This window comes from Lethenteron reissneri, chromosome 52, assembly GCF_015708825.2.
Source record: "Lethenteron reissneri isolate LAM-NWPU_2019-01 chromosome 52, ASM1570882v1, whole genome shotgun sequence".
Lineage (NCBI taxonomy): Eukaryota > Metazoa > Chordata > Hyperoartia > Petromyzontiformes > Petromyzontidae > Lethenteron > Lethenteron reissneri.
The window spans coordinates 4949260-4973034 of record NC_083830.1 but is presented as its reverse complement, the minus strand read 5'-3'; the positions used below and the strand labels follow the sequence as shown (position 1 = coordinate 4973034).

The following is a 23775-nucleotide window of genomic DNA, read 5'->3' as shown; positions in this document are numbered from 1 at the left end:
CAACAACTTGCAATCATAAGTGACAGAGTTAATTTCGGGTAAAATCAATGAAAATGGGGTATGCCGATAGCATAAAAATGAGATGTGATAGAGCAAATCTGAGATCAGATTTGGAATCAGCACCCTGGAATTAGTCTAAAACAACTGCAAAAGTCCAGGCCAGAATTTTTTTTTTGTTGACCAGTGTAATAAGCATAAAAGCCGGTAACAGACTGTTGGGGCAAGTGCTGTTGTTAGCGCGCATCATCTATGAAGCCAGGGACGGCACACGAGGGGGTGGGTGGGCAGCACCACGCCCAGCCGCCAGTGGCGATCCTTACACACTGCACCAGGACACTCATTTGAGGCTGAGTAGACCTAGGGGAGGCCAAGGACCGGTCGAGATCATCCGCAACACCGATTAGCACGGTTGGCTATGTACGGCGCGATAGAAGTTCAACGGACATAGTGGCCGTCCATAAATGACGTCACGCACCTAGGGGGGGGGGTCAGATATTTGTGACGATGTGTGACGATGGGGGGGGGGTGAGAAATGTGACGTCACATCAAAATGCGCAACTTTAAATAAATATAGACAACACGTTCTACTTAATGAAATAGATTTTTAATAAATGTTTTCTCCTACAACATCAGAGTGCAGTGCCACATTAAATACGCACTACAATGACAAGAGTTTAAAGCGATTTGAAGCATGTTTTTTTTTTTTGGGAGGGGGGCAGAGCTTTGTGACGTCATATTTGAGGGGGGGTCTGACTTTTTGCGACGTCGTGTGACGAAGAGGGGGAGGGGGGGTCCAAAATCGTCCAAAATCGCGTGACGTCATTTATGGACGGCCCCATACACTGGCGTTGGCCGTGTGCGCGGGAATCGAACCCGGGTCGCAGGGCTCGGAGCGTAGCCCCCTCGGGGCGCTGCACTTCCACTTTCCCGCTCGCCATCCGTTGCGATACAATTAAAATACAGCAGATGGGGCACTACCACCACGTGTACTAGAGGTCGCAAACGGGTTTTGATTTCTTACCCGTACCTGTACCCGGCCGTACCAGGGTCGCAAATGGGTACGGGTAGCCGGGTATCGGGTAGGGTACGGGTATCGGGTACCCGGTTGCGACCTCTGACGTGGACCCGACTCGAATGTACATTGGACTTCTTTCACGCCGTACGTAGCCGAGCGTGTTCATCGGAGGTGCGGCGGACGGGGAGGAACAACAAACTAAATAGAAACAAAAGCAGTTCGAAAGAAATGCGCTTTCAATCTAGATTCAACAGTGCATAAGCTCCAGCAGCGTTCTAATAACATCGTACGGTGCGAAAGATGTTCAACATACATGACCAATTTTTTTTTACCCAGTTACGCAGCATGCAGCCACCCCGTTGCATTGGTGAGCAGGCCCGACTTGCAACCCCAGAGATCACCGGTTCGATTCCATCTCCCGGGGAGCGTAAGATGAAACAAAGGTGGACGTTTATTAAATCTCCACCTCTGTCCACCCCGCAGCGTCAACGGCTCCACCGATTCGGCGATCAGCAGGCGGTGTGTGGTGGGGGCAGAGTGTGTCTACTCCCACCTGGATAGCAAGTCGGTGAAATTAGAATGTATTTATCCTGGAGAAATCCGACGAGCGATGAAGCCAGTTGTGGCGGGTCAAAGTTACAACAAACAAGGGGGGAGGGGAGGCTTTGCAGCTGTCGCGGATCAAGCTTTTTACATGGCTGTGACCAGAATATACGGTGACCTGCAGAGGGTCGTTTCACCTTCGGCTACTGCGGAAGAAAAACTTTAAATCACTTTATCGGTACCAAGGGCTCTCACAAGGCCATGCGGGAGGGTGTGTGGCAGTTTGGCGTCGGCTGTCGTCGACTGCGGCGGTCGTGTCGCTTCAGTTGTCTGCGGTGAGCACGTAGTAGCAGCGCTACTACGTGCTCACCTGAATAAAATTTACGCGGAGCCACTTGTGTGTTCCGTGATTCAGCGGTTAACGGGACACACCACACACCCTGCGACTTGCAGACGCCTCGGAATGGGTGAATAAGTGGCCCCCATACAGGTGACGATGCGACAGCAAGAGACCACACGAATTGTGACCGAGCTTTTCATCGGTCTTTTTTTCTTCGTGTCGTTCCACAAGCAGCGACACCGCAACACCACTCGGGCTCCTCCGTGGCTCGTTGGAGAGTCAAATAAACGCGTCGCACGCAAGCACCAGCTAAGCAAATAAAAACGCGACAATTTTCACGTCCATTTATAGTTTTCGTTTTTATTTTTAAAGCGCCGCTTCAAAATAAACCTATATACACAAGATGGAAATCACTTCTTCCATTGTCGACGATAACCCAAAAACTGATTTTGTGTTTAGTTTGTTGCCCTACCCCCGCACCTCCGATTTAGCACGGTTGGCAACGTAAGACCCGATAGACGTTCACAACACGCATGCGTACACCTCTGGGTATTCCAGACCCTTCCAAACCGACAGCGGCGGGGGGGCGCTGACATCAACGCAGAGCTCTCTCGCGCTTAGGCGCAAGACCGAGCGCTTCTCGCGAGAGTCCATCTAAGATGAGGCGGGACCCCACCACGCTCCGAGGAATTTTCTCCGTGAATCCACGGCCGAGCAGGGCGCCCGACCTCGCAGCGTGGCCCGAAGCATCTCACAGGTCGGCCTTGGGCCCAATGCTGACCGGGATGGCCATAAGCTCGCTGCGCATGCACAAGTACTCCCCGATGACGGCCATGAGCGCCACGCACACGAGGTTGACGAGCCACCAGGTGAGCGCGCTGGGGAAGCTGGCGTTGTACGCCCAGCACGCGAGCATGTGGAAGAAGTGCGTCGTCACCGTGAAGTCCAGGCACTGCTTCCCGCGGCGCACGAACAGCCACAGGCCCAGCGCGCTGCGGGAGGGGGGGGGGGGGGGGGGGAGGCACGCACAATCGAGACGCGCGTTTACACACCAGGGCACCAGCAGAACGTGCGTTTGCACACCAGCACGTGCATTTACACACCAAGGCACCAGCAAAACGTGCGTTTGCACACCAGCGTGTGCCTTTGCACACCAGCGTGTGCATTGGCAATGGTTGCAATTGCAAAAGCCGTGATCCGTCCACTGCTGGATGAATGCCAGTGTTCTCGTCCTTTCATCCAAAAAACTCCGCTCTTTGCATGGAGTCTTGGATTTTATTTCTCCACGAGCTTCTATTCTGTGCCTCTTGTCGCATTCACTGCCCTTGTATCTCATTCTACCACATCCTCCCATCTCACCCTCGGTCACTCGCTTCGTGCCCTGCAACGGCGTCTCCGTAGCCCTTCTAAGTCCATATCCTTCGTCTCTTCACAACAAGTGGCCCAACCGTCTAAGTCGAGCCTGCCTTACCATCGCGATCCACCAAGGTTGGATGATCAGTGGTGTGTCAATTCATACGCCGGCATGTCCACCCCATACACACACACACACAAAGATAAACACTCTTTACAGGGCAAGCGTGAGAGCAGCTTATAGTGATCTTTGCACATCATCATCTACCACACCCTGATTTGTGGACCCGCGGGACAATCCAGTATTTCCTGTCACAATGCCACCAATGGGAAATGGTCTTATACATTCCCTTTGAACATAAAAGTCATGCGAGAGCACGCGTTAGGCAATTGCGGGGGGGGGGGGGGGGAGAAAGATTTATGGTGTGGGTGTTACAGCCCCTGGCTAAAACGACACGGGGACAATGGTGGCTTGGGAAAGTGAAAAAACACTCATCTGGTGACTTGTGGATTATATTTAGCTTTGTGTGGCCAAATCAACTTAAAATTGTAGCTGGATTCTCACCCAAGTAAAAAAAGCCTTCATCGAGGTGATGCTGTCATTGAGAGGAAAAAAAGGGGCCACTCTCCGTGCGAAAGCATTATCCTAACAATCGTGCAAAAGACTCCATTCGTTACTGCGACATTTTCAAAAATTTCAAACAAGGAAATTAAGAAGCCCGATTTACAAAGACACGTCAATACAGCGTGCGCCAGAGGTCATTCCATGTCATGGGTGGAAAAAACCCAATTTTTCCAGCGGCAGGCATCTTTTTTTTAGAACCAATTAAACCGGATTTCTCCCAATCTCAGATGATCGGGTTTAATATAAAAGACAATTAAACCCGATTGTAAAAAACCCGACTGTGCCACCCTTGTTCCATGTCAAGTCAACACAGCCATTTACCTAACCTTCCACGAGCAGTGGTAACTGCGACTTGGCGACCCAGCAATGGCTTGGTACACATTCCAGGATCATCAGCAGCAGCAAGGGTCGGATTTCGTGTCTCCACATTTCATGAGCCATACTTTGAACCTGTCTTCATCCCTAACCTCCGCCACGGACTGGAGGTGCAGCGATCCTGATTGTAAAATATCTTTAAATTTAGGGATGGATCAGGCCAGGCTACTTAAAGGTAATTTGTCAATTGTAATAAAATCAAGATTCAAATCAAGATTAAATTGTAATTGTTCGCCCTGTATTTAAACAGAAACATGGCCCTCAAGTCGAATCAAGTGAGGGGGCTTACTCTGCTTCTTGATTTTCCACCGCCCCGTGACCTAACTGGAACCTCTACCGTGACCTCTACCGTGACCTCTACCGTGACCTCTACCGTGACCTCTACCGTGACCTCTACCGTGACCTCTACCGTGACCTCTACCGTGACCTCTACCGTGACCTCTACCGTGATCCCGTGGCGAGGTTGGCCCAGGGTAGAGCGTGTGGCCTGGCAGGAGAAGCGAGTGCCGCGGACGGCTCGCCAAGCCAACGTATACGTGCGTGCCGTGAGCGCCTCAAATTGGCACGGTTGGCTACGTACTGTGCGAAAGAAGTTCAACATACGTACGTACTGTGGGTAACAAGGGCCAAGCTTGGACGGCCGACTTGAGATCCTGGCTGGCGCTATTCCACATGGTCGCAGAGACTTGTGACCATGAGGCGTTGCATCTTAGAGAACTCGTCTTAGAGAACTGAAAGTGACCTTATTCAACTCCCTGTCCTACAGACTACACACACCGAACCGCAGAGGTCGCAACCGGGTACCCGATACCCGTACCCTACCCGATACCCGTTTGCGACCCTGGTGCGGCCGGGTACGGGTAGGCCGTGAGTCACTGATGAGTAACCGTTTGTCACTCATTTCGGGTAGGGTACGGGTAGGGAACGGGTACGGGTACCCATTTGCGACCCTGGTGCGGCCGGGTACGGGTACGGGTAAGGAATCAAAACCCGTTTGCGACCTCTGCTGAACCGGCACTTCTCGATAACCGACTTCATCAAGTATAAGGGTGGCTGGGAAGACAAAGGCTCATGACGAGTTGGGGCACGGCAAACTTAACACAGCGAGTACAGTATCTGCGTTCTCACTGCACCAAGGAGCTCGGGGTCGTCATCGGTTTGAAATTCCAAACCACCGCCGCAGGCCTCAAGTACGAGAAAGTGCACGGTGGGGTGGGGGGGGAACGGAATGGCGTGAGCAGTTACGTGTGCGGTTCAACAACGACCAATCCAACGCAGGGGGTGTCACGCGCTGCGCGAAGCGCCGCTGCGTAGATTTGACGAGGAGTGACCCCCGCCATGACGGGAGGGTCACCGCTGCAAACTGCCCTCACCAAGTGAGCGCGTTGAGCACGAAGGCGATGAGCGGAACCCTCCCGTGCGCCGTCGAGAACTCCAGCACCTGCACGCGCGCACACAAAGACAAAGAGCCCCCCTGTGTAGCCTCAACAGACTGTCGGGGCAAGTGTCGTTGGCGAGGAGCGCCTATGAAGGCCGGCGCGGCACTCGAGGGGTTGGGTGGCCAGCACCACGCCCGGCCGACTTTGTCTCCTCAGTGGCGATGTTTACACATTGCACCAGGTACTCGTTTGAGGCTGAGTCGACCAAGGAGAGGCTCAGGACCAGTTCAAATAATCGTCACTGGGTTCATAGCGCAGGGTGTGTGTGTGTGCACAACACCACCACCACCACACTCATCAGTCACTCCGGCACTCTGCCAGAAAGAACAAGCACACACATATTTGCACGAGGGCAACAGACTGTTGGGTTAGGTGTTGTTAAAGACAACCTGTCAAGGCTGGCATCATCAGTTGGACATTCCACACGAGGGGGGTGGGTGGCCAGCACCACACCCTTTTATCTCCCCAGTGCTCATGTTTACACACCACCAACTCGTACGTGCGTTTAAGGCCGAGTCAACCTAGAGGGGGGAGGCCCAGGACCAGTTCAAATGTTGGCCACTTAACTCGGGTTCGTACCGCGGTGCGCTAACCACCGTGCCACCGTTTGCCCCCCACACATGCACACATGTCCACCACCACCAAACTCATCGATCACCACAATTGTTGCTCTAACGGGGGAGAATGCATGAAGGCAGTTGTTGCAGCACCCTCTCATGTGTAGAGTACGGGGTGTTGCGAGAATACTGCTGCATCGACACTCGGCGTAAATTCAACTTCCCGTCAGTGTTGCTCTACAGCATCACCTTCTTCGCTGGCTTTGCGTATTAACGCCGTCCGAGCAAGGGTCAGAAGTGCTTACGCATTAGCTCTGCCCGTCAGTATCAGGGGCGCTAAAACTCTGGCAACGAAGATCCAACTTAAAGCGTGGCAAAGATGCAAAGATTATCTTAAATTTTTGCCCTCCGGCACCCATGCCACTAATTTAATACTTCCACGAACAAACATGTGTTGGAACCCGCTCGCATCATTTTGCGAGTCTGCAACCCATTTGGGCTGGCAAAAGTGTCCGCGAGTGATGCTTAAGAATGCTTCCTTAAGATGTATCACACGGCTTGCCTTCTCAGGTCACCGATGGCAGGCAAAACAAACGAGACAATGTCTCCATATTCATTATATAACCGCATTTGAATGGGTTTTAATTTAGCCGCGACACCAGCCCAGGTCACCCTTGACCTGCGTTATGAATTGTGAATCACAGAGAAAGAGGACGGTGATTATTTTAAATACATTTTTGCTCTCACGCTTGTTTATCCCAGAGAGGGTCGCCGAGTCTCATGACTTGTTTTCAGGTGGGTGCTGCCGTGTTTTCGCAGTACAGGGCGACGCTTGCTGTCATTTTTCAAACATGCCAAATTTTAGACCATGACGACGCCACACAATGGCCTACTCTTGCGAATGGAATCCTGGGATCTTTAACGTCCACTGTCAAGCAGATGGGGGTTTGTATTATTACGGTTAGTACGCACCGCAGCAGTATTAATCAGGGCGTCCGCTGGATTAGAACAGTGAACCTCTGCAACAAGCGGTGAATGTGGTCTTTGCCAGGCCGTGACAACTTCATCTTTTTCACCTTCTAATTATAACAGTTGTGCATCACACTTTATCTTAGCTCCTACTCTAAATCTGCATTGCACACTTTTTTTCTTACAGAATTCAGAATTTGCACCTGGAAAATTCTTCTGAAGCCATAACTAGAACCCATAAAGAAATGCCACGATATGCAAAAAAATGCTTGCAATCCAGCTTGATTCACATGCGAACTGGGTTCAATCAGGGTCAACTACCATTAACGCTCCACCCAATTACTTCATTAGGAGTTAAGTCCCACGTGAGCGGATTACGTGAACGCTCATCTATGCATCTAATTCAGCTCCCCCATGAATCGCGTAACTTGGCCAGCCCCACTCAGATTCCCACCCCACTCCCATGTCCTGTTAAAACAGCCACGCCGATCCATGGTGACGTCGCTGTACAGAGACGCTGCTGTGTCCAAGGCTCAACTATTACTGGTAGGAACCTCCTGGTTCCACCAGCCCACAGGAGATCATTGTGTCCATCCGTCGTGCAGGGAGGGGCTGGGTGGGGAGGGGCTGGGTGGGGAGAATGGGCCTGGGTGGGGGGTGGGATGGGTGGGGCTGGGTGGGGAGGGGCTGGTCACCCCGTGGTGCCCTTATAAAACTCAACGTTTAACCTACTCACGCCGGCTTGTGCCCGCCCTCACAGTCGGCCATATTTGCGGAACACACCACGCCGCCGTTGACCCTGGCCATTGACCGAGCAACCCGACGTTCCTACCAGCTCCCTCCGCAGGAATGTGTTTTTATTGACGTCGATTCACATCGTAATGGCAATGCAATGTACATCCAGTGATGGTGGCATTGATACCCATTTAAGGAACGAGTCCTTTCCAAACACAGAGCACTTCCGCACCTCCCATTAGCACGGTTGGCCGGTTACGTTGTGAAATAAGTTCAACATACAGTACTAGACTTGCATAACACCTACTGGAATGATACGCTTTTGACGGTTTTGGCCAAGATATCTCATTGGTTCCTCCAGACTCTCACTTTCCATCATTTTCCTCCAATTTCACATTCTTTCTCGATCTTTTCTTCCCCCCTTTTTTCCATTAATCACATCCACGACTCTACTCACCTTCCCCGTGGTGTGTGCCATGCGCATAATATTGTCACTGCAAGCCAATTAAAAGTCAAACATTGGGTTTAACTACTAATTACGTAATTGGGTGGAGCATTAACATTATGATCTGGTTATTTAGAGACACAATTACACACAAGTTCGTATTTCCTGTGAATGTTAAGTTTGAATTCATCATCATCTTCGCCAGTCACTAACAATCCGCTGCTGGCTTAAAGGCCTCCCCAAATCTTCTGCTGACATCCCTCACGCGTTCTGGATATATTGACAACTTGAGGGCAACCTCAAGTTGTCAATTCGGCAAATACCATACAAGTACAGTACAACATTTCGATTTAAAGCTTTCGTGACTGCAGGGATTCATCTTCTTGGTTCTTTCGGTAAAGTCACGTAGAAGGGAAATAATAAAATAAAACATAATAAAATACAATTCTCACGACGTTTCGGCCACAACGCAAGCAGCCGTCCTCGGGTGAAGAAACAGAGCTTGGCAGCGTATTTTAAGCTTAAAATACGCTGCCAACCTAGCAGTGTTCATTAGGACGCTGTCTTTCCGACAGCCCTGTTCTTCACTTGAGGACGGCTGCTTGCGTTGTGGCCGAAACGTCGTGAGAATTGCATTTTATTGTTTTAATTTTATCATTTTATTATTTCCCTTCTACAGTACAACACTGTCCCCCTAGAAGATGAATCCAAACGTCTCTTCGTATTTATTGCTCTGTGCGCGGTTGTCGTTTTCGTTTACACTTTTTAAAGTTTAGGGGGTTTATACATATCCAAGTGTGGAGGAATCGCATGCGGCAAACACGTGCAGCCCCCGGACGTGCCTGGTAGCTGAAGATCTGGTCAAGGGTGCGATTCGCCTGCACCAAGACATCGATGAGCGCCAGCCAGAGGCACAGGAATCCGTAGAATACGCACTGCATGAGCGCCATCTGTGACACGATCAGCACCGGGTCCCACGCGTAGCTGCGGAAGTGCCCCGCCATGCCGGACGGGCACCACCACCGGCACCTCATTCACCGACTTCCTCACACCAACTCTTCACCACCTCCTCCTCTTTCCTCTTCCTTCACCACCTCCCCCTCCTCATTCACCTCCTTCCTTCCTCTTCACACCAACTCTTCACCACCTCCTCCTCCTCCTTCCTCTTCACGGCAACTCTTCCTTCACCACCTCCTCCTTTCTCTTCCTTCACCACCACCACCTCATTCACCGCCTACCTCACCTCCTCCTTCCTTCCTCTTGACAGCAACTTTTCCTTCACCCCTTCCCCCTTCCTTCGCCCCCCCCCCCCTTCCTCATTCACCGCCTCCTTCCTCTTCACACCAACTCTTCACCGCCTCCTCCTCCTTCCTCTTCCTTCACCACCTCCTCCTTTATCTTCCTTCACCACCTCCCCCTCCTCCTCATTCACCTTATCCTTCCTATTCACACCAACTCTTCACCGCCTCCTCCTATTCCTGGGTCACTCCTCCGTCACCAACCACCACGTCCTTCACCACCACCACCACAAGCCACACTCAAGACCGTGATTTCCGAGTCCTCAGTAGCTACTTTGTCAATCACTACCCTGGTGACGCAGTGCTACTATTGGCTATGACGATGTTGTTGATGTTGACACCCCTCCGCGTCTCCGACCCTGGCCGATTCTCTTCCCCTCAAGTCGTGCCGACGACTGTGACTTGCCAAGTGCGAGATGATGAGCGCGGTGATGATGGTGATGTTGGTAATTAAAATGAAGAATCCGGCAAGTGATGATGATGATGACGATCAGCTGATGATGTTGACGAGGCAAACCCCTTGATCTGGCTACCTTAACTCCTCTCCCCGCAGGCCCCGTGTATCTGTAACTCTTCCGTCTTTCTCTATCGCTCTCCTCACGTGCCTCTCCTCCTCCTCCTCGTCTCGTCTCGTCGTCTATCGCCCCGCGCGTCTCCACCTCCCCGCCGACTGCCGCAGACGACGCAGATGCCGACAATCTCCCCACGACTCTTCCATTCCTCGTCGCCAAATGGACTCCGCATCCGGCGGACGTCACGTCCGGCGATGACGCTGGCCCGGACGTGACGCAATCGGACGTGACGTCACATCCGTCCGGCACGACTCCCCCCCTCCCCCCCACCACCATTAATATTTATTTTTTAATTAATCGCGTTAAAGAAAGCTAATTCGCAATTTAAGAGTCCGCCTCGCACGCGCGGGTCTTTCGCATGAACGCTGTCAAAATTTAAATGTTTTAAAAAATAAACCCGCCCACGCGTTAATTGCCGACCGGAAGTGCGGCACTTCCCGTGGTGCCGCGCGCGCCTCCTCCACTTCGCCGTCGAGGTCATTTGTCGGCGCGGCGAGCAGCACGAGGAGGAGGAGGAAGACGACGACGAGAAAGGTGCCGATCCACGACCTCTATCATCATCATCATCCTCCTCACCTTCATCAATCGTCATCATCATCACCACCACCTCCTCCTCGTCTAGATAACGAAGAAGCGATCGGGGTCCCTCGGCAAACACCGGCCGCGCGGATCGGACGGCAACGGGGCTTTTTGTGGCTGTTGAGGAACGGGTCGGGCCCAGGTCGGACCCGGGTCGGGAGTGGCGGGAGGGAGGCGGTGTCCAGGGCCCTGTGGGCCGCGCGCGTTCCCGACGCGGCGTGTGGCGGGCGGGCGAGACCGCCGTGGAGAAGGCAGCGGAGTAGGAGAGAGGAGGGGTGAGGAATCTTTAGGGGGGGGAGCTCCCCCCTCACTGGGTTTGCAGGTTTAGGGGATTGCTGGGATCGTGTTGAGGCTGATAGTCGATTAGGAGAGGGGGGGATGTGTGGGGGTCTCCCCCGGTGTGTGTGGTGAGGGATTGTTTTTACCTCTTGCGTTTCTGCGAGACGCGGTGCCAGACCGCAGAGAGAGGAGGGGGGGGGGGCTCGAGTGTTTGTGGGGGGCCAACGTGGACTCGGGGGGGGGGGGGCTCTTGCCGCTTACTCAACATCGACGTCCATTGATAAGGGTGCTTGACAGCTACATTAATTTTTTGAATGGTGGTTGGGTGCTCGTGTGCTCGTGCTTGACGCCGGGTGGGTGGGGGTGCTGTGCGGAGTGACGGCTCGCGGGTCCGAGTCACGAGACGCGATGTGGAGGTGCAAAGTATGGGGGGGGGGGTGGTCGTGGGAAGCCGTGGAGGCGCGGTGGCGGTGGTGATGATGGTGATGTCGATGGTGGTGATGGTGGCGGTAATGTTGGTGGTGATGGTGGCGGTGATGGTGGCGGTGATGGTGGTGATGATGGTGATGTTGGCGGTGATGGTGGCGGTGATGGTGGTGGTGATGATGATGGTGGTGGCGGTGGTGATGATGGTGGTGGGGGTCCTTGCGGCAACTTCAGTGCGGGGTGACCTTGCGCACGTCGCCGCCGCCAGCGAACACGGAAGCGCCATGTTGGGAGAGGCGGGTTGGGAGAGGCGATGGCGGCGACCTCTGCCGCCTGTGGACGTCTCGTCCGGCCACTTTGTTTGTAGCTCTGCCGCCGCTAGCGCCATCGCTGTCCTTCCGCGCCGCTCTTCGATTCAACGAAGTTGCCGGCAAAGTCGACCCTTCCCCGACCTTCACGGACTCCCCCCCCCCCCACCACCACCCCCCCACCACCTCTCTCTCTCGCCGATCGTCTCTCGTTTACCGCCACGGTGCGGCGTCGTTGTTGCTCGCACCACCACCACCATCATCACCACCATCACCAACACCACTATCACCACCAGCAGCAACACCACCATCGCCACCAACACCACCATCATCACCATCATCACCCCCACCATCACCAACATCACCATCATCGCTACCATCGCCACCAACACCACCATCATCACCATCATCACCCCCACCATCACCAACATCACCATCATCGCTACCATCACCACCAACATCACCATCATCACCACCAACATCACCATCATCACCACCAACACTACCACCATCACCAACACCACCAACATCACCAACACCACCATCATCACCACCATCACCAACACCATCACCACCATCACCACCAACACCATCACCACCACCATCACCAACACCATCGCCAACACCATCACCAACCAACCATCTCGGCGGCCCCCCCATTTCTGATCTAACTCGTCATTCAAGACTCACAATCTTGACCCATCTGGCTTAAGCCATTGTCCATTGAAACGCGTTCGTCCCGTAAACTGTAGCTGCTGGCCGTTGTGGCGCTTTCTTCGTCTCATCAAATCATCTGGGTTCATCCACGTCGCTTTACAACGTTTGTAATCGACACAGCTTAAATACATGTACAGACCATACGGTTTAACACCGTGTTCTTGAACAGGGAAATTGCGTTTCAGGTCCAAACGGAGTACAGGCGTTTCAATACGAGCAACACAATTTTTATTTAGTATTTGTTTGTGTTTCTCCCTTGTGATGGGACTTTGTAGGATGAACGTTGAGTTTTATAAGGGGCACGGGGTGACCAATAAGATCTGAATTGGTCTGTAATAAGGTAGGGCACTGATAAGGGCTTGACAGGTATGCAACGTCCTTCAATGACCACCGTCAAAATCGCGGGGATGGGGAGGTTGGTGGCTACCAAAATAACAAGGCAGTTTTTTTTCTTCGAATTCTCTAACAACAATAATCAATATTTCAAGACCCGCAATGCATTGCGTGGTGAATCCGAGACGCCGGGGGGAGGGGGGGGTCCTGGATAAATAACCATCACGAAGCGGTTCCAGCGTTTGCGTGTTGCCCACTCCCGCTGGTCCATGACCCACGTGCCTCTCTTTTTTTTTGGCGTTTGCGCGCATTAGACCCACGACGCTGCTGCATTCAAGGACCGGCCCGTGTCCGTGTCCTCACCTTCGCCGACGTGTCTCTCGGGCTCGTTTCTCTCGCCACGCGCATTCGACGCAGTCCCCCTTTTGACTATCCTGGCTTTTGAGGTCATCCTCGTTGCGCGCTGTCGGCAAGTTCTTTCGGGGAAGCACCACCTCGTGTCTACGACTGCAGGCTCTTCCACTGCATCTGTCCACTACAAGTTGGCTGCGCAGCGCACAGGCTGCTCATCCAGTGGCTCTTTCTCGCGACCGTGAGCGGCTATTTCAAGCGCCATCGCCCAAGCTCTTGACAAACCGCCAGGGCCATAAGGTCGCAGTGTAGGATTGAAATACATTCACGATAATAACCCACAATACATCTTTTTCAAGGTCGACCTGGGGAGGTTTGTTGCATGAAGATCGCGCAAACCCCATGACCTACCGTGTCAAACCCCGGCTACTGAAGTAGCCCTCCCGCCACAATGGCCCGTGCCTGACTTGCAGAGGGCCACCTGGATGAGTGAGATCCCCTCCCCGGGGGCCGGGTGGCGGTAGCTTGAGACGGTGCCAGCGTGGCTGCCCTCGGGGGGGTGGTGGGAGGGGGGTGGAGTGTGCGGACCGGCAAGCGGCGACCTTCAAAGTCTGCGCCGCGTCCGCTTGTCCGCGCCTGCCCTTGATGAGCTCGCTGCTACTGCTGCTGCGCGTACGTGCCTTGCCTGCAGGGCGCTCATGGCGTTTAAGCCACGTGTGGGCCGGGCTTCGCTCGTTCGCTCTCTCTCTCTCTACCTGCTCTGTGTGTGTGGGCGAGGCAAGTTTCCTCATGCTTTGCGTGTGTATATGTGCGTGCACTGTGTGTGTTTAAGATTATCGTGGGTAGTGGTGGCGCAGCGGTTAGCGCGCTGCGCTATGAACCTGGAAACATAAGTTCGATTCTAACTCACAGCCAACAACGGTGACGAAAATGCTTAACCGGTCCTGGGCCTCCCCTAGGGCGACTCGGCCTCAAATGACTACCTGATGTGGTCTGTAAACATCGCCCCTAGGGAGACGAAGGTGGCCGGGCGTGCTACTAGCCACACGTAGTGTGTACCCACATTGATGGGTGCTTACTATCAGCACTTTCATTCAATGCTGTGTTATGTAGTTTACCCTCAACACCTGGATCTCAAAGTGCAGGCTGTGGTGACGTCATCGCCACTTCGTGACCGGGTGCTGTCATGTGCAAGCAGTGGCATTGTGGTCAGTTGCCACATTAGGGGGCACAGGTGGTACCAGTCATCTCAGTCCATCAACCCATGGCACCTGGGTCTGTCCCGTGACCTGCCTACGAGCCTTAGATACTTAATGGGGGGGCCTTAAAGTGCACAGCCTGCCACAAGCGCCGTGGTGATGTCACCGCCACTTGGTGGCGAATTACGGTTGTTGTTGTGGTTGGCGCACTGGGCTACGCACCTGCCGATACCCGAGTTCAATTCCCAGCCACGGCTAACGTCAGTGACCTCCTGATATCTGATCTGATCGTCGGCCTCTCCTAGGTCGATTCTGGCTTTTATCAGTCGTCTGCTGAATAGCTCCAGTGGCTTCCTAATATTGGAAAGAAGAGCGTTCCAGACGGCTGCAGAAGCGAATCTGAAAGCACGCGATGCGGTGACCGTCTTTGTTCAATGGCAGCCAATACACGCAGCTGTGAGGGATGACCGGAGTTTGCGTGATGGTTTATGCTCCTTGATGAGATCAGTGAGGTATTGTGGTTCATTTGTGGCAAGCACTTGGTGTGGATTGATTGCGTGTGAGACACATTGTGAAGCCGTAGATGATGACGGTGATGACGACGATGAAGGATTGGGCGTCTTGTGTGTGAACGTGTGCTTTGCAGATGCTGGCCGCACGTATGCTGAGTTTGATGGGACGGAGGGCGCTCGCCACCACGGCGGCGCGGCACGGCCACGGTATGGGTGACACGGGCGCAGTGGCACCCACAGTACCCCCCACAGTACCCACAGCATATTGTACCCCTGTGCAGTACACACACGCACCCATACAGCGCACACAAACACCCATATTACGCCTGTGTACAGCTCACAAATGCACCCATACAGCGCACACACAGACACCCATTACGCCTGTGTACAGCTCACACACGCACCCATACAGCGTACACACAAACACCCATTACGCCTGTGTGCAGCTCACACATGCACCCATACAGCGCACACACAAACACCCACTGCGCCTGTGTGCAGCTCACACACGCGCACCATACAGCGCACCCACTGCACCTGGGCGTAGCTCACACGCACCCATAGAGAGAAAACCAAATGGAGCAAAGGAAAGTACAGCAATGGAGCATATTGCAATCGGAAGAAAAACTAAAATCGACACTCTTTAAAAAATTTTTTACAGAAGTCTCGTTTTCCTTGACCGTCCATTTCACCTACCGTTGATTCTCAATGGTGGAGGTGTAGAATAACTTATGGTTTGGCTGTGACTCCCGTCCGTCATTGGCCTGGATCCGGTGTTCCATTTGGCATTGCATTTTGCGCAGTGCAGTCTCCATTACTGCGGCGTCTACAATCGGTTGAATTTTTTTTATCGTCTTCAAAGCACGACGTGTAGGACATGACAATTGTCTTATCGTTTCTTTTTTTTTTAAAGGTAATCTTTCTGACCTTCCAGGTGTGCTCAAATAACGAGTGAACCCCAGGGGGGGTCACTCTTGCAAATGAGACTCATACTGGTCTCCGGACTTCTTACCCGATCAAACAAAATAACACCTGAAACCTGAATCGGTGCAATTGAAAACGCGACTCATTTTTGAACGTAAAAGCTAAATTTGGCATGGTCTTTCCGTACCAAATGATGAAACGTGTGTGCTGTGTTAGCGTGCCATTCTAGTCAACTGTTTCCACAACCTTTGGACACTTGCGTTTTTATTGTAAATGGCAAACATATTAAGGGTTTGCAATGCATAAATAATGATTGTTTGCTTGTGTGTACATGTGATGTCACGTGTCGTTTTATATTTCTAGTTACACATAAGCTTATTTTTGACCCTGTGTAGAGATTATATTACTGTAAAGCATCTCTTGAGGAATAATCGTTTGGGCATCTTTGAAATGTTTTTGCGTGCATGTGCCCGCGTTTAGTTACGGTCTGCGCAGTAAATTTCGGGTCACAAGACAACATGTCTCGCTGTTACAAACGAGCGATTTTCGCCGGCGCTTACCGCCTTGGCAAACTCAGCCGGTGACAAATTCCACATTCCCGTGGCAGAGACCAGTCTATCCATGGGGCGCCAACTGCTGCACTTATTCAGTGCTGTTAATTGTTTCCCAAATTAGCACTTTCCCACCAGGGGAGTCGTGATGCCTTCCGTGGGGCAGAGGGAGGAAGTCATGTACAGTTGTCGCACACCTCCGTCGCACTTAAACCTTTTGCTACTTGCAGTGATTGCGAGTCGTAATCCTGCTCCTGGGCGATCCGGTCAACGGCACGATGAAATGGCGTTGCGATTGTGTCGTGCGCTGACACTCGTGCAAAGTGAAAGCACGGAGTAGGGACGATGGTGCGGATCCTGCTGATGCTGCTTGATGGTGTTAACGGTGCCGATGGTACTGATGATGCCGACGCTCTTGATGATGCTGACGGTGTCAATGGTTTTGATGGTACTGATGATGCCGACGCTCCTGACGATGCTGACGGTGTCAATGGTTTTGACGGTGCTGACGATGCTGACGATGCTGACGGTGTGTACAGCGGTGGTTGCAAAGCCCGAGGAGTGGAGCCTGCCCCAGTACACGGACCGCATGGACGTGCCGCTGCCCGACATCCCCTACGTGCGCGACCTCGCGTCGCATCAGCTCGCGCTCAAGGAGAAGGAGAAGGGACCCTGGACGGCGCTCAGCCAAGCCGAGAAGCTGGCGCGTGAGTGGCGCACGCACCCAAAGACAGACAAAGATCCCACGTGTAGCCTCAACAGACCGTCGGGGCAGTTGCTTGTTTGCGAGTAGCATCTATGAAGGCCGGCACGGCACACGAGAGGGTGGGTGACCAGCACACCACGCCCGGCTGCCTTTGTCTCCCCAAGTGGCGATGTTTACACACTGCACCAGGTATTCATTTGAGGCTGAGTCGACATATGGGAGCCCCAGGACCGGTTCAGATTATCGTCACCGATGTTAGCTGTGAAATAGCCGTAAGCGGGGTTCGTAGTGCAGTCCGCTAATCGCGATACTTCCGCTCCACATGCACACAAAGCTAAAGGATCCCCCTTTTAGAGCCTTTAACGGTGCCGAGATGTTAACTCGCTCACCCGGTATCCAGGAGGTTGTGGGTTCGATCCAGACCCTGACGCCTGTTGAATATTTGGAGTTTGCGGTGTCTCCCTCTCCCTGTGGTCGCATGGATTTTTCTCCGGGTTCTCCCGTTTTTCCCTCCACATTTTAGAATGAACGTGCGTTTAGAGTATTTGGCTGCTATAAATTTCCATGTGATAAGGCCGCTTTGTTGAGCTATCATTTGTGGCCAGGTCACTTCTCAAAGAGCTATACAGCTTGGTGGGCCTTTCCTGGTAAAATGAAAGTTTAGTGTTGGTCTTTATTCGTATCGTTTGGGAGATTGCTTCGTGGTTTTTGAGTGCCTGCCCCTGCCACCTAATTGCTGCAACCCTCTTCCCACGATCCCTCACGTTTACCTCTGCACCGCGATGGGTGCAGCGTGGGCTAAGCCACCTTAGCCTTAATGGTTACGCACACTAAAATTAGAGTGCGATGGCTAAAGGACAGAGGCAGAGACTTCTTTCCTGTAAGATAGCTTGACTGTTTCGCTTTCCCTCGCTCTGCTATTTTTTTATCGTGCTTTTCGCGAGAGCTAAAGTATGAATAATGGATCGCTGCACGGAACCCAAACGCGCCTCAGGGCAGTGCTCATGCGGAGCAGAATTCAACTAGCCTAGAACCGCCCATATATGTTGGACCTCTTTCGCATCGTACATAGCCAATCGTACTAAATCGTTGGTGAGGGAAAATCAAGTTTCTACCATGCTTTGGGGGGGGTTAGTCCAGATCATCATCACGATCTATGGACCAATAGCCCATAGGGAGGTGTCTGCTTCACATTTCGTAATTTGTTTCCACTTTCCTCTGCCTTGTGCCGCTATGGCTCAAGTAGTGGCCACATCTTGTGTGGAACCAATCTCTCATGTCACCGTCATCGTCAAGCCATTAACTCCGTTAGGTCTTCCTCTCCTTCCGCCTTCTTCCATTTTTTTCCGAACAACACCACACCTTTAAATGTTCTTGTTGTTGTCCATCCTGCTACACGTGTGTCCAAAGAGTGCCTGGTTCCTTGTCATCTCTGCCCGCATCATCGGGTTGTCTTCTTCTTTGTGCCACCTCTTTCTTCTCGTCCGGATAAGGGACCTAATATATCCACAAGGGGGCGCACACACTGCTTATGTGGCAATGCATCATTACACGCGTGGGAATACTCTGCTCAAGTATGAAGACACAAATGTGCTGCTGCGACCTACGCAAATTGGCATACACATGCACGGAGATGTGTCGCCCATATGCACAGGGCTAAAAGACCGCCTTTATTAATTGATTAAACCTTCGCTCCTCTTGCTTTATGTAGTGCCACAGGAATTTATTCTGCTAACAATAATAGTCACTCATAATAAAGGTTTTTGGGTCAGATCGCGTTATTTATAAATGTGTCGTAACCCTCCACCACCCGATACGGCCAAACAGTAAAAAATGTGTCACGTTTTCAAAGGACAAATTAATTGACTTCTTTAGCCCACCGGTGTGCTGAAGAGAGAATCAACAGCATTTTAAAAATTTGAGTAGTATGACGTTTCGCTGATAATTACAATCGGCTTCATCGGGCAAGAATGGTGAAGCTCTCCTGTTGCTTCCGGTCTTAAATAGAGCTGCATCAGGGTGACGTCATCATTTAATTCAATTCAATTTGGTGCAGTGATTCGAGGCAAGGAGGGGGGGAGGGTATTGTAATCAGCACACCGGTGGGCTAAAGAAGTCAAATCATTTGTCCTTTGAAAACGTGACACATTTTTTACTGATTGGCCGTGTCGGGTGGTGGAGGGTTACACCACATTTATAAATAACGCGATCTGACCCAAAAACCTATATTATGAATAATATTGGTCGCGAAAGCCTACGTGTTAAATAATAGTCACTTGTGTGTATATATATGTTGAACTTCTTTCACACCGTACATAGCCATTCATGCTAATCGGAGGTGCAAGGAAAGGGACGACAAGCTAAACACTAAAAGCAGTTCTTCAGAAAATTAGTTTTCAATCTAGAATTAAAAGTGCATAGCTCCAGTGGCTTCCTAAGATCGAAAGGAAGAGCGTTCCAGACGGCCGCAGAAGCGCATCCGAGAGCGCGAGATGCGGTGACCGTCTTTGTTCGAGGGTTAGCCAAAAGCCGCTGCTGCGAGGATGACCGTAGTTTGCGTGGTGGTGGTTTATGCTTCCCTTGACGAGATCAGCGAGGTATTGTAGTTCATTTGTGGAAAGCATCTTGTGCACGAGTTCGACCTTACCTTGAGCCCTACTCAACACCTCGCCAACGTGTATGCACATTGTGCCACCCCTGTGACCAAATCTCCCAGAATGTGTGTCCCCCCCCCCCGATCTCGTTAGGTCTCGGAAGGTAAGCAGTGTTGCATGGTTATATTACGTTCATAAATCGGGATTATTCATGGAAAATTGTCGCCCCCTTATTGTAAAATGACGGCGATTGTTGGCACCGGTGCTGTCGATGCCCTTGTCCTCCTGTGCCTCCGCTCGAAGATTTGCAAATTGTTCGAGTTTTGAGATACTCCATAATGTAAAAAAAATTTTGTTAGATCGCATAAATATAAATGTGTCGTTAGACCTGCCACCACCCGACACAGCCAATTAGTAAAGTCACGTAACCAGAACATGCCAATTAATTACTAGTACAGCACACCGGTGTGTTGGAGAGCAAATCCACAATATGTCCAATCTGAGTGACTTTTCACCAATAATTACAACTAGCTTCATCAGGCGACAGCCAGATTCGTGGTGAAATCCTCCTGTTTAGTTCCTTAAATTGAGGGATGGCTGTGATGAAGTCACTTGTGAGCCCTTCACGTGCGAAGTGGGGGGATTAATGAATGCATATGAATTAAAATGGGTATCTATTGCCAGTTGGCTGTCGGGTGGTGGTGGGTTTAACGACACATTTATATTTATGTGATATATCCCCAAAAAAAAAAACTCTACTATGGATGATATTGGTCACGATATACTACTCACGCGAATGACTCTGTCAAGATGACACATTGTTGGGCCAAGCAGGCTTTTTAGCCATGGGTGGGCGACCACCGCAGGCACCGACAAGTTGCCGTAGGTCTTTGCGTTAAGCGATTTGGTTGCACGCAACACAGCAGTGCGACTGATTTGCTGCAGACTGCTCCCGTCTTTAAGCAGCTCCACGTTGTTTTCCCCCCCCCACCTCTCCCTCCCCCGGCATGCAGTGTACCGCATCATGTTCAACAAGACGTACGCGGAGATGGATCAGCCCTCGCACGAGTGGAAGACTGTGCTTGGAGCGGTGTTCTTCTTCTTCGGATTCACGGGACTGCTCATCATCTGGCAGCGCCACTACGGTGAGGCCCCCCCCCCGGCACCCCCACGCACGCTCACGCACGCTCACGCACGCTCACGCGCTCGCATGTACGCACATTCACTCGGGGGCCGCGCTCGAGTCCTGCCCAGCACTGGGAAGACTGAACCGGATCAACCGGAACAAACCTCAGATGTGACAAAGTGATAAATCTGTTCTGGGCCCTCGGACAATTAATCTGTTCTGAAAGTCACTTGTACACACCCCCCACCCCCCCCCCCCCCCCCCTATTCGACTGGCACATTCGAGCTGAGCCCGAACCAAACCGGAATATGCTGGCCTCACGAGACACGCGACTCTGGCTTGGGGCCAGATCAAAGGCAGGGCTAGATATGCATCTATCGCGTTTGACGTTGGTTGGTAAACCGAGGACGTCACCGCGTCACCTGCTATGGGACTCGACCACCGCGTCGGCTGCACGCGCCTCGACTAATTACTACGTCAATTTAACACGTAGGCTTTCGCGACCAATATTCATAATATAGGTTTTTGGATCAGATCGTGTTATTTATAAATGTGTCGTAAACCTCCACCACCCGACACGGCCAAACAGTAAAAAATGTGTCACGTTTTCAAAGGACAAAATAATTCACTTCTTTAGCCCACCGGTGTGCTGAAGAGAGGATCAACAGCATTTTAAATCTGAGTAGTACGACGTTTCGCTGATAATTACAATCAGCTTCATCGGGCAAGAATGGTGAAGCTCTCCTGTTGCTTCCGTTCTTAAATAGAGCAGCCTCAGGGTGACGTCATCATTTAATTACCAGGGAAACGTGTTGCTCAAATTGTAAATGCTGTTGGTTTACTCTCCAACACACCGGTGTGCTGAAGTAACTAATTGGCCACGTTTTGTTTACTTGACATACCTTAATAATTGGCTGTGTTGGGTGGTGGCGGGTTTAACGACACATTGACATTTACTCGATCTCACCCAAAAAAACACATTAATTTGGACAATTACTCCGTGTCGGCGGCACGGCTCGGCACGGCTCGGCACGGCTCGTCTGTGCCGACACCTGATTTTAGTTGGGTGCGAAATAAGTTCTACATACATAGAGATGTTACGACGGCTGTGGTACGTTAAACGTGCGTTGCGATGCGTCTTCCCCCTCCCGCAGTGTTCGGGCCGGTGCCGCACACGCTGTCCGAGGAGTGGGTTGCGATGCAGACCAAGAGGATGCTGGACATGCGCGTCAACCCTGTGGAGGGCTTCTCCTCCCAGTGGGACTACGAGAAGAACGAGTGGAAGAAGTGAATTGTCGACGGCGTCGCCAACACCACCACCACCAACACCACCCGCTCGCCAAACTCGGCGTGCGTGCGAGTGTGCGTGCGTGTACGGGTATCCCATCTGTCACACCCACTGCTAAAAGCGGACTTGGCCTTGCGTCATGCCGGAGAGATGGTGGGCTTCTTCTCTGAGCTTCTTCTTTGGGCTTCTCCAGGCCCTCCTCCCCCCCCCCCTCCTCTACCATCCACGGAGACAAAACATTTGCCGCGCTTTAAACGGAGCTGCGCTCACGCACGCTCACTTTCCTTAACGCGCACGGGGTGGTGCACTGATTGCCACCTCCGTGATGAGCACGCGGACTATTGGGTGATGCCGCTGCATTTTCCCAAAAAGGGTTGTTGCACTGTTGGCCACAGCTTCCAGGTTGCATGTTAACCACGGCATTAAATTGGCGAATTTGCCGGATATAAATATTTGAATGATTTGCCCCTGGAGTTAGCCCTTGGCACAATTTGTCGAGTTAATTTTATTTAGCTTTGCACTTATGGCGAAGGTGACAAATCGTAAACGTTTAATACTGTACACGTCAAGCTAACGCGGATAATTTGTTTTAGCTCGCTTGCTTGCTACACTTTCCGCCACGAAACAGCCATATACAATTGGTGTAACCGAAAGTTGACGACGTATTTATCAACTCCGGTTGTCTTGTGCCGGCAAAAAACATTTCGTGGTGTGCAATGTCTCTCATGGGGGGTGGGGGGGGGGGGGTCGGTCTGGAAAAGTCCATCCCTCCCAGGGACGATCCTGCACACACACACACACACCTGTGTGCGGGGGTGACCACATTGCGGTGTGTGCGCGTGCGTCCCTTCATGATTGGTACACGACCATAGGGGCCAAGTCCGCTTCTGCCCACTCTTCAGATCGGGAACCGTTAACAGATGTAATATCTAAATGAAGAATTTGTGAATAAAGCATAGCCCTTACAATGAATGAAGTCTTCTCGTTAACCGTTTCCTTGCTTGAGCGTGTAGCGTGGGGGGTTCCTGGCCAAGCGTCTCCTTTGTGTTTCCCTGTGCGGCGTTTTCGTGGCCTTGGATTGCGTGTGTTTGTGTGTTTTGTTTGTGTGTTTGCGCGCGTGATTTTGTTGTACAGCCCTTCTTTCAGTCCACTGATATGGGAGAGGGTTTCCCCTTGTACACAGTGTTGGGGTAAGTTGATCTAGATTAACCGATTTTTACGACATTGAAACGAAACAAAAATGGCGGTGGTGATACATTGAGACCTTTCTTTTGCCAGTATCATAGTTTGAAAAATAATAGGTTTTACCCTTTCTGGCAATCAAACAGGTGCTAACGTGTTCAAACCAAATAGATACCTTTTAGCAAGAAATCGTGTGCTCGACTCTAGCTATAAATGCTCTGGTTACATGCATTGTCTTTGTTAATGCTCGCCTTGTGATCACACTGGTGAGACTAGGCCATAAAGAAGGCCGTCTCGTGTCTCAAGGATAATGAATTTATCAGAACGTGTTTGCATGTTGACCACAAGCACGTGTGGTTGCCAGAAGGGGGTAAACACCGATTATTTTTCATTGCGGTGGTGACTTTGCATTTTTGGAGACGTCCAAAGAAAAG

The 23775-nt window shown here is 51.7% G+C and overlaps 2 protein-coding genes across 5 annotated transcripts in view; one reads left to right on the top strand and one right to left on the bottom strand.

The window, feature by feature from the left end:
- Positions 1 to 22333, top strand: part of LOC133355844 (cytochrome c oxidase subunit 4 isoform 1, mitochondrial-like) — a 554855-nt gene extending 532522 nt beyond the window's left edge. For 2 of the 3 annotated variants that reach the window (XM_061573248.1, XM_061573249.1), the window contains exons 2-5: positions 15103 to 15177; positions 16985 to 17152; positions 20759 to 20890; positions 22026 to 22333. In XM_061573248.1, the coding sequence (XP_061429232.1) occupies positions 15105 to 15177; positions 16985 to 17152; positions 20759 to 20890; positions 22026 to 22162 (510 nt within the window). In that variant the 5' untranslated portion in view covers positions 15103 to 15104 and the 3' untranslated portion in view covers positions 22163 to 22333. Of the gene's footprint in view, positions 1 to 10711; positions 10801 to 15102; positions 15178 to 16984; positions 17153 to 20758; positions 20891 to 22025 lie in introns of those variants that run through there. The other variant, XM_061573247.1, reaches the window with a different exon arrangement.
- Positions 1546 to 9568, bottom strand: LOC133355934 (protein SYS1 homolog). Of its 2 annotated transcripts, XM_061573368.1 has the most exons (4): positions 9544 to 9568; positions 9239 to 9462; positions 5625 to 5692; positions 1546 to 2890 (listed from the first exon to the last, which is right to left on the bottom strand). In XM_061573368.1, the coding sequence occupies exons 2-4, from the start codon at positions 9428 to 9430 to the stop codon at positions 2650 to 2652; spliced, it is 501 nt and encodes a 166-aa protein (XP_061429352.1). In that variant the 5' UTR covers positions 9431 to 9462; positions 9544 to 9568; the 3' UTR covers positions 1546 to 2649. The 2 variants fall into 2 exon arrangements, with proteins under 2 accessions (XP_061429352.1, XP_061429351.1); XM_061573367.1 differs by lacking the exon at positions 9544 to 9568 and having other exon boundaries at positions 9239 to 9500.
- Positions 22334 to 23775: the final 1442 nt, after the last annotated feature.

Bases quoted from the DNA above. Each gene is read 5' to 3' on its own strand.
- LOC133355934 (XM_061573368.1), bottom strand. From the start codon at position 9,430: ATGAGGTGCCGGTGGTGGTGCCCGTCCGGCATGGCGGGGCACTTCCGC. The intron at 5,693-9,238 runs GCACGTCCGGGG...GCGCGCGTGCAG, and splicing joins ACCAGATCTTCAGCTACCAG to GTGCTGGAGTTCTCGACGGC. The intron at 2,891-5,624 runs GTGAGGGCAGTT...CCCCTCCCGCAG, and splicing joins GTGCTCAACGCGCTCACTTG to CGCGCTGGGCCTGTGGCTGT.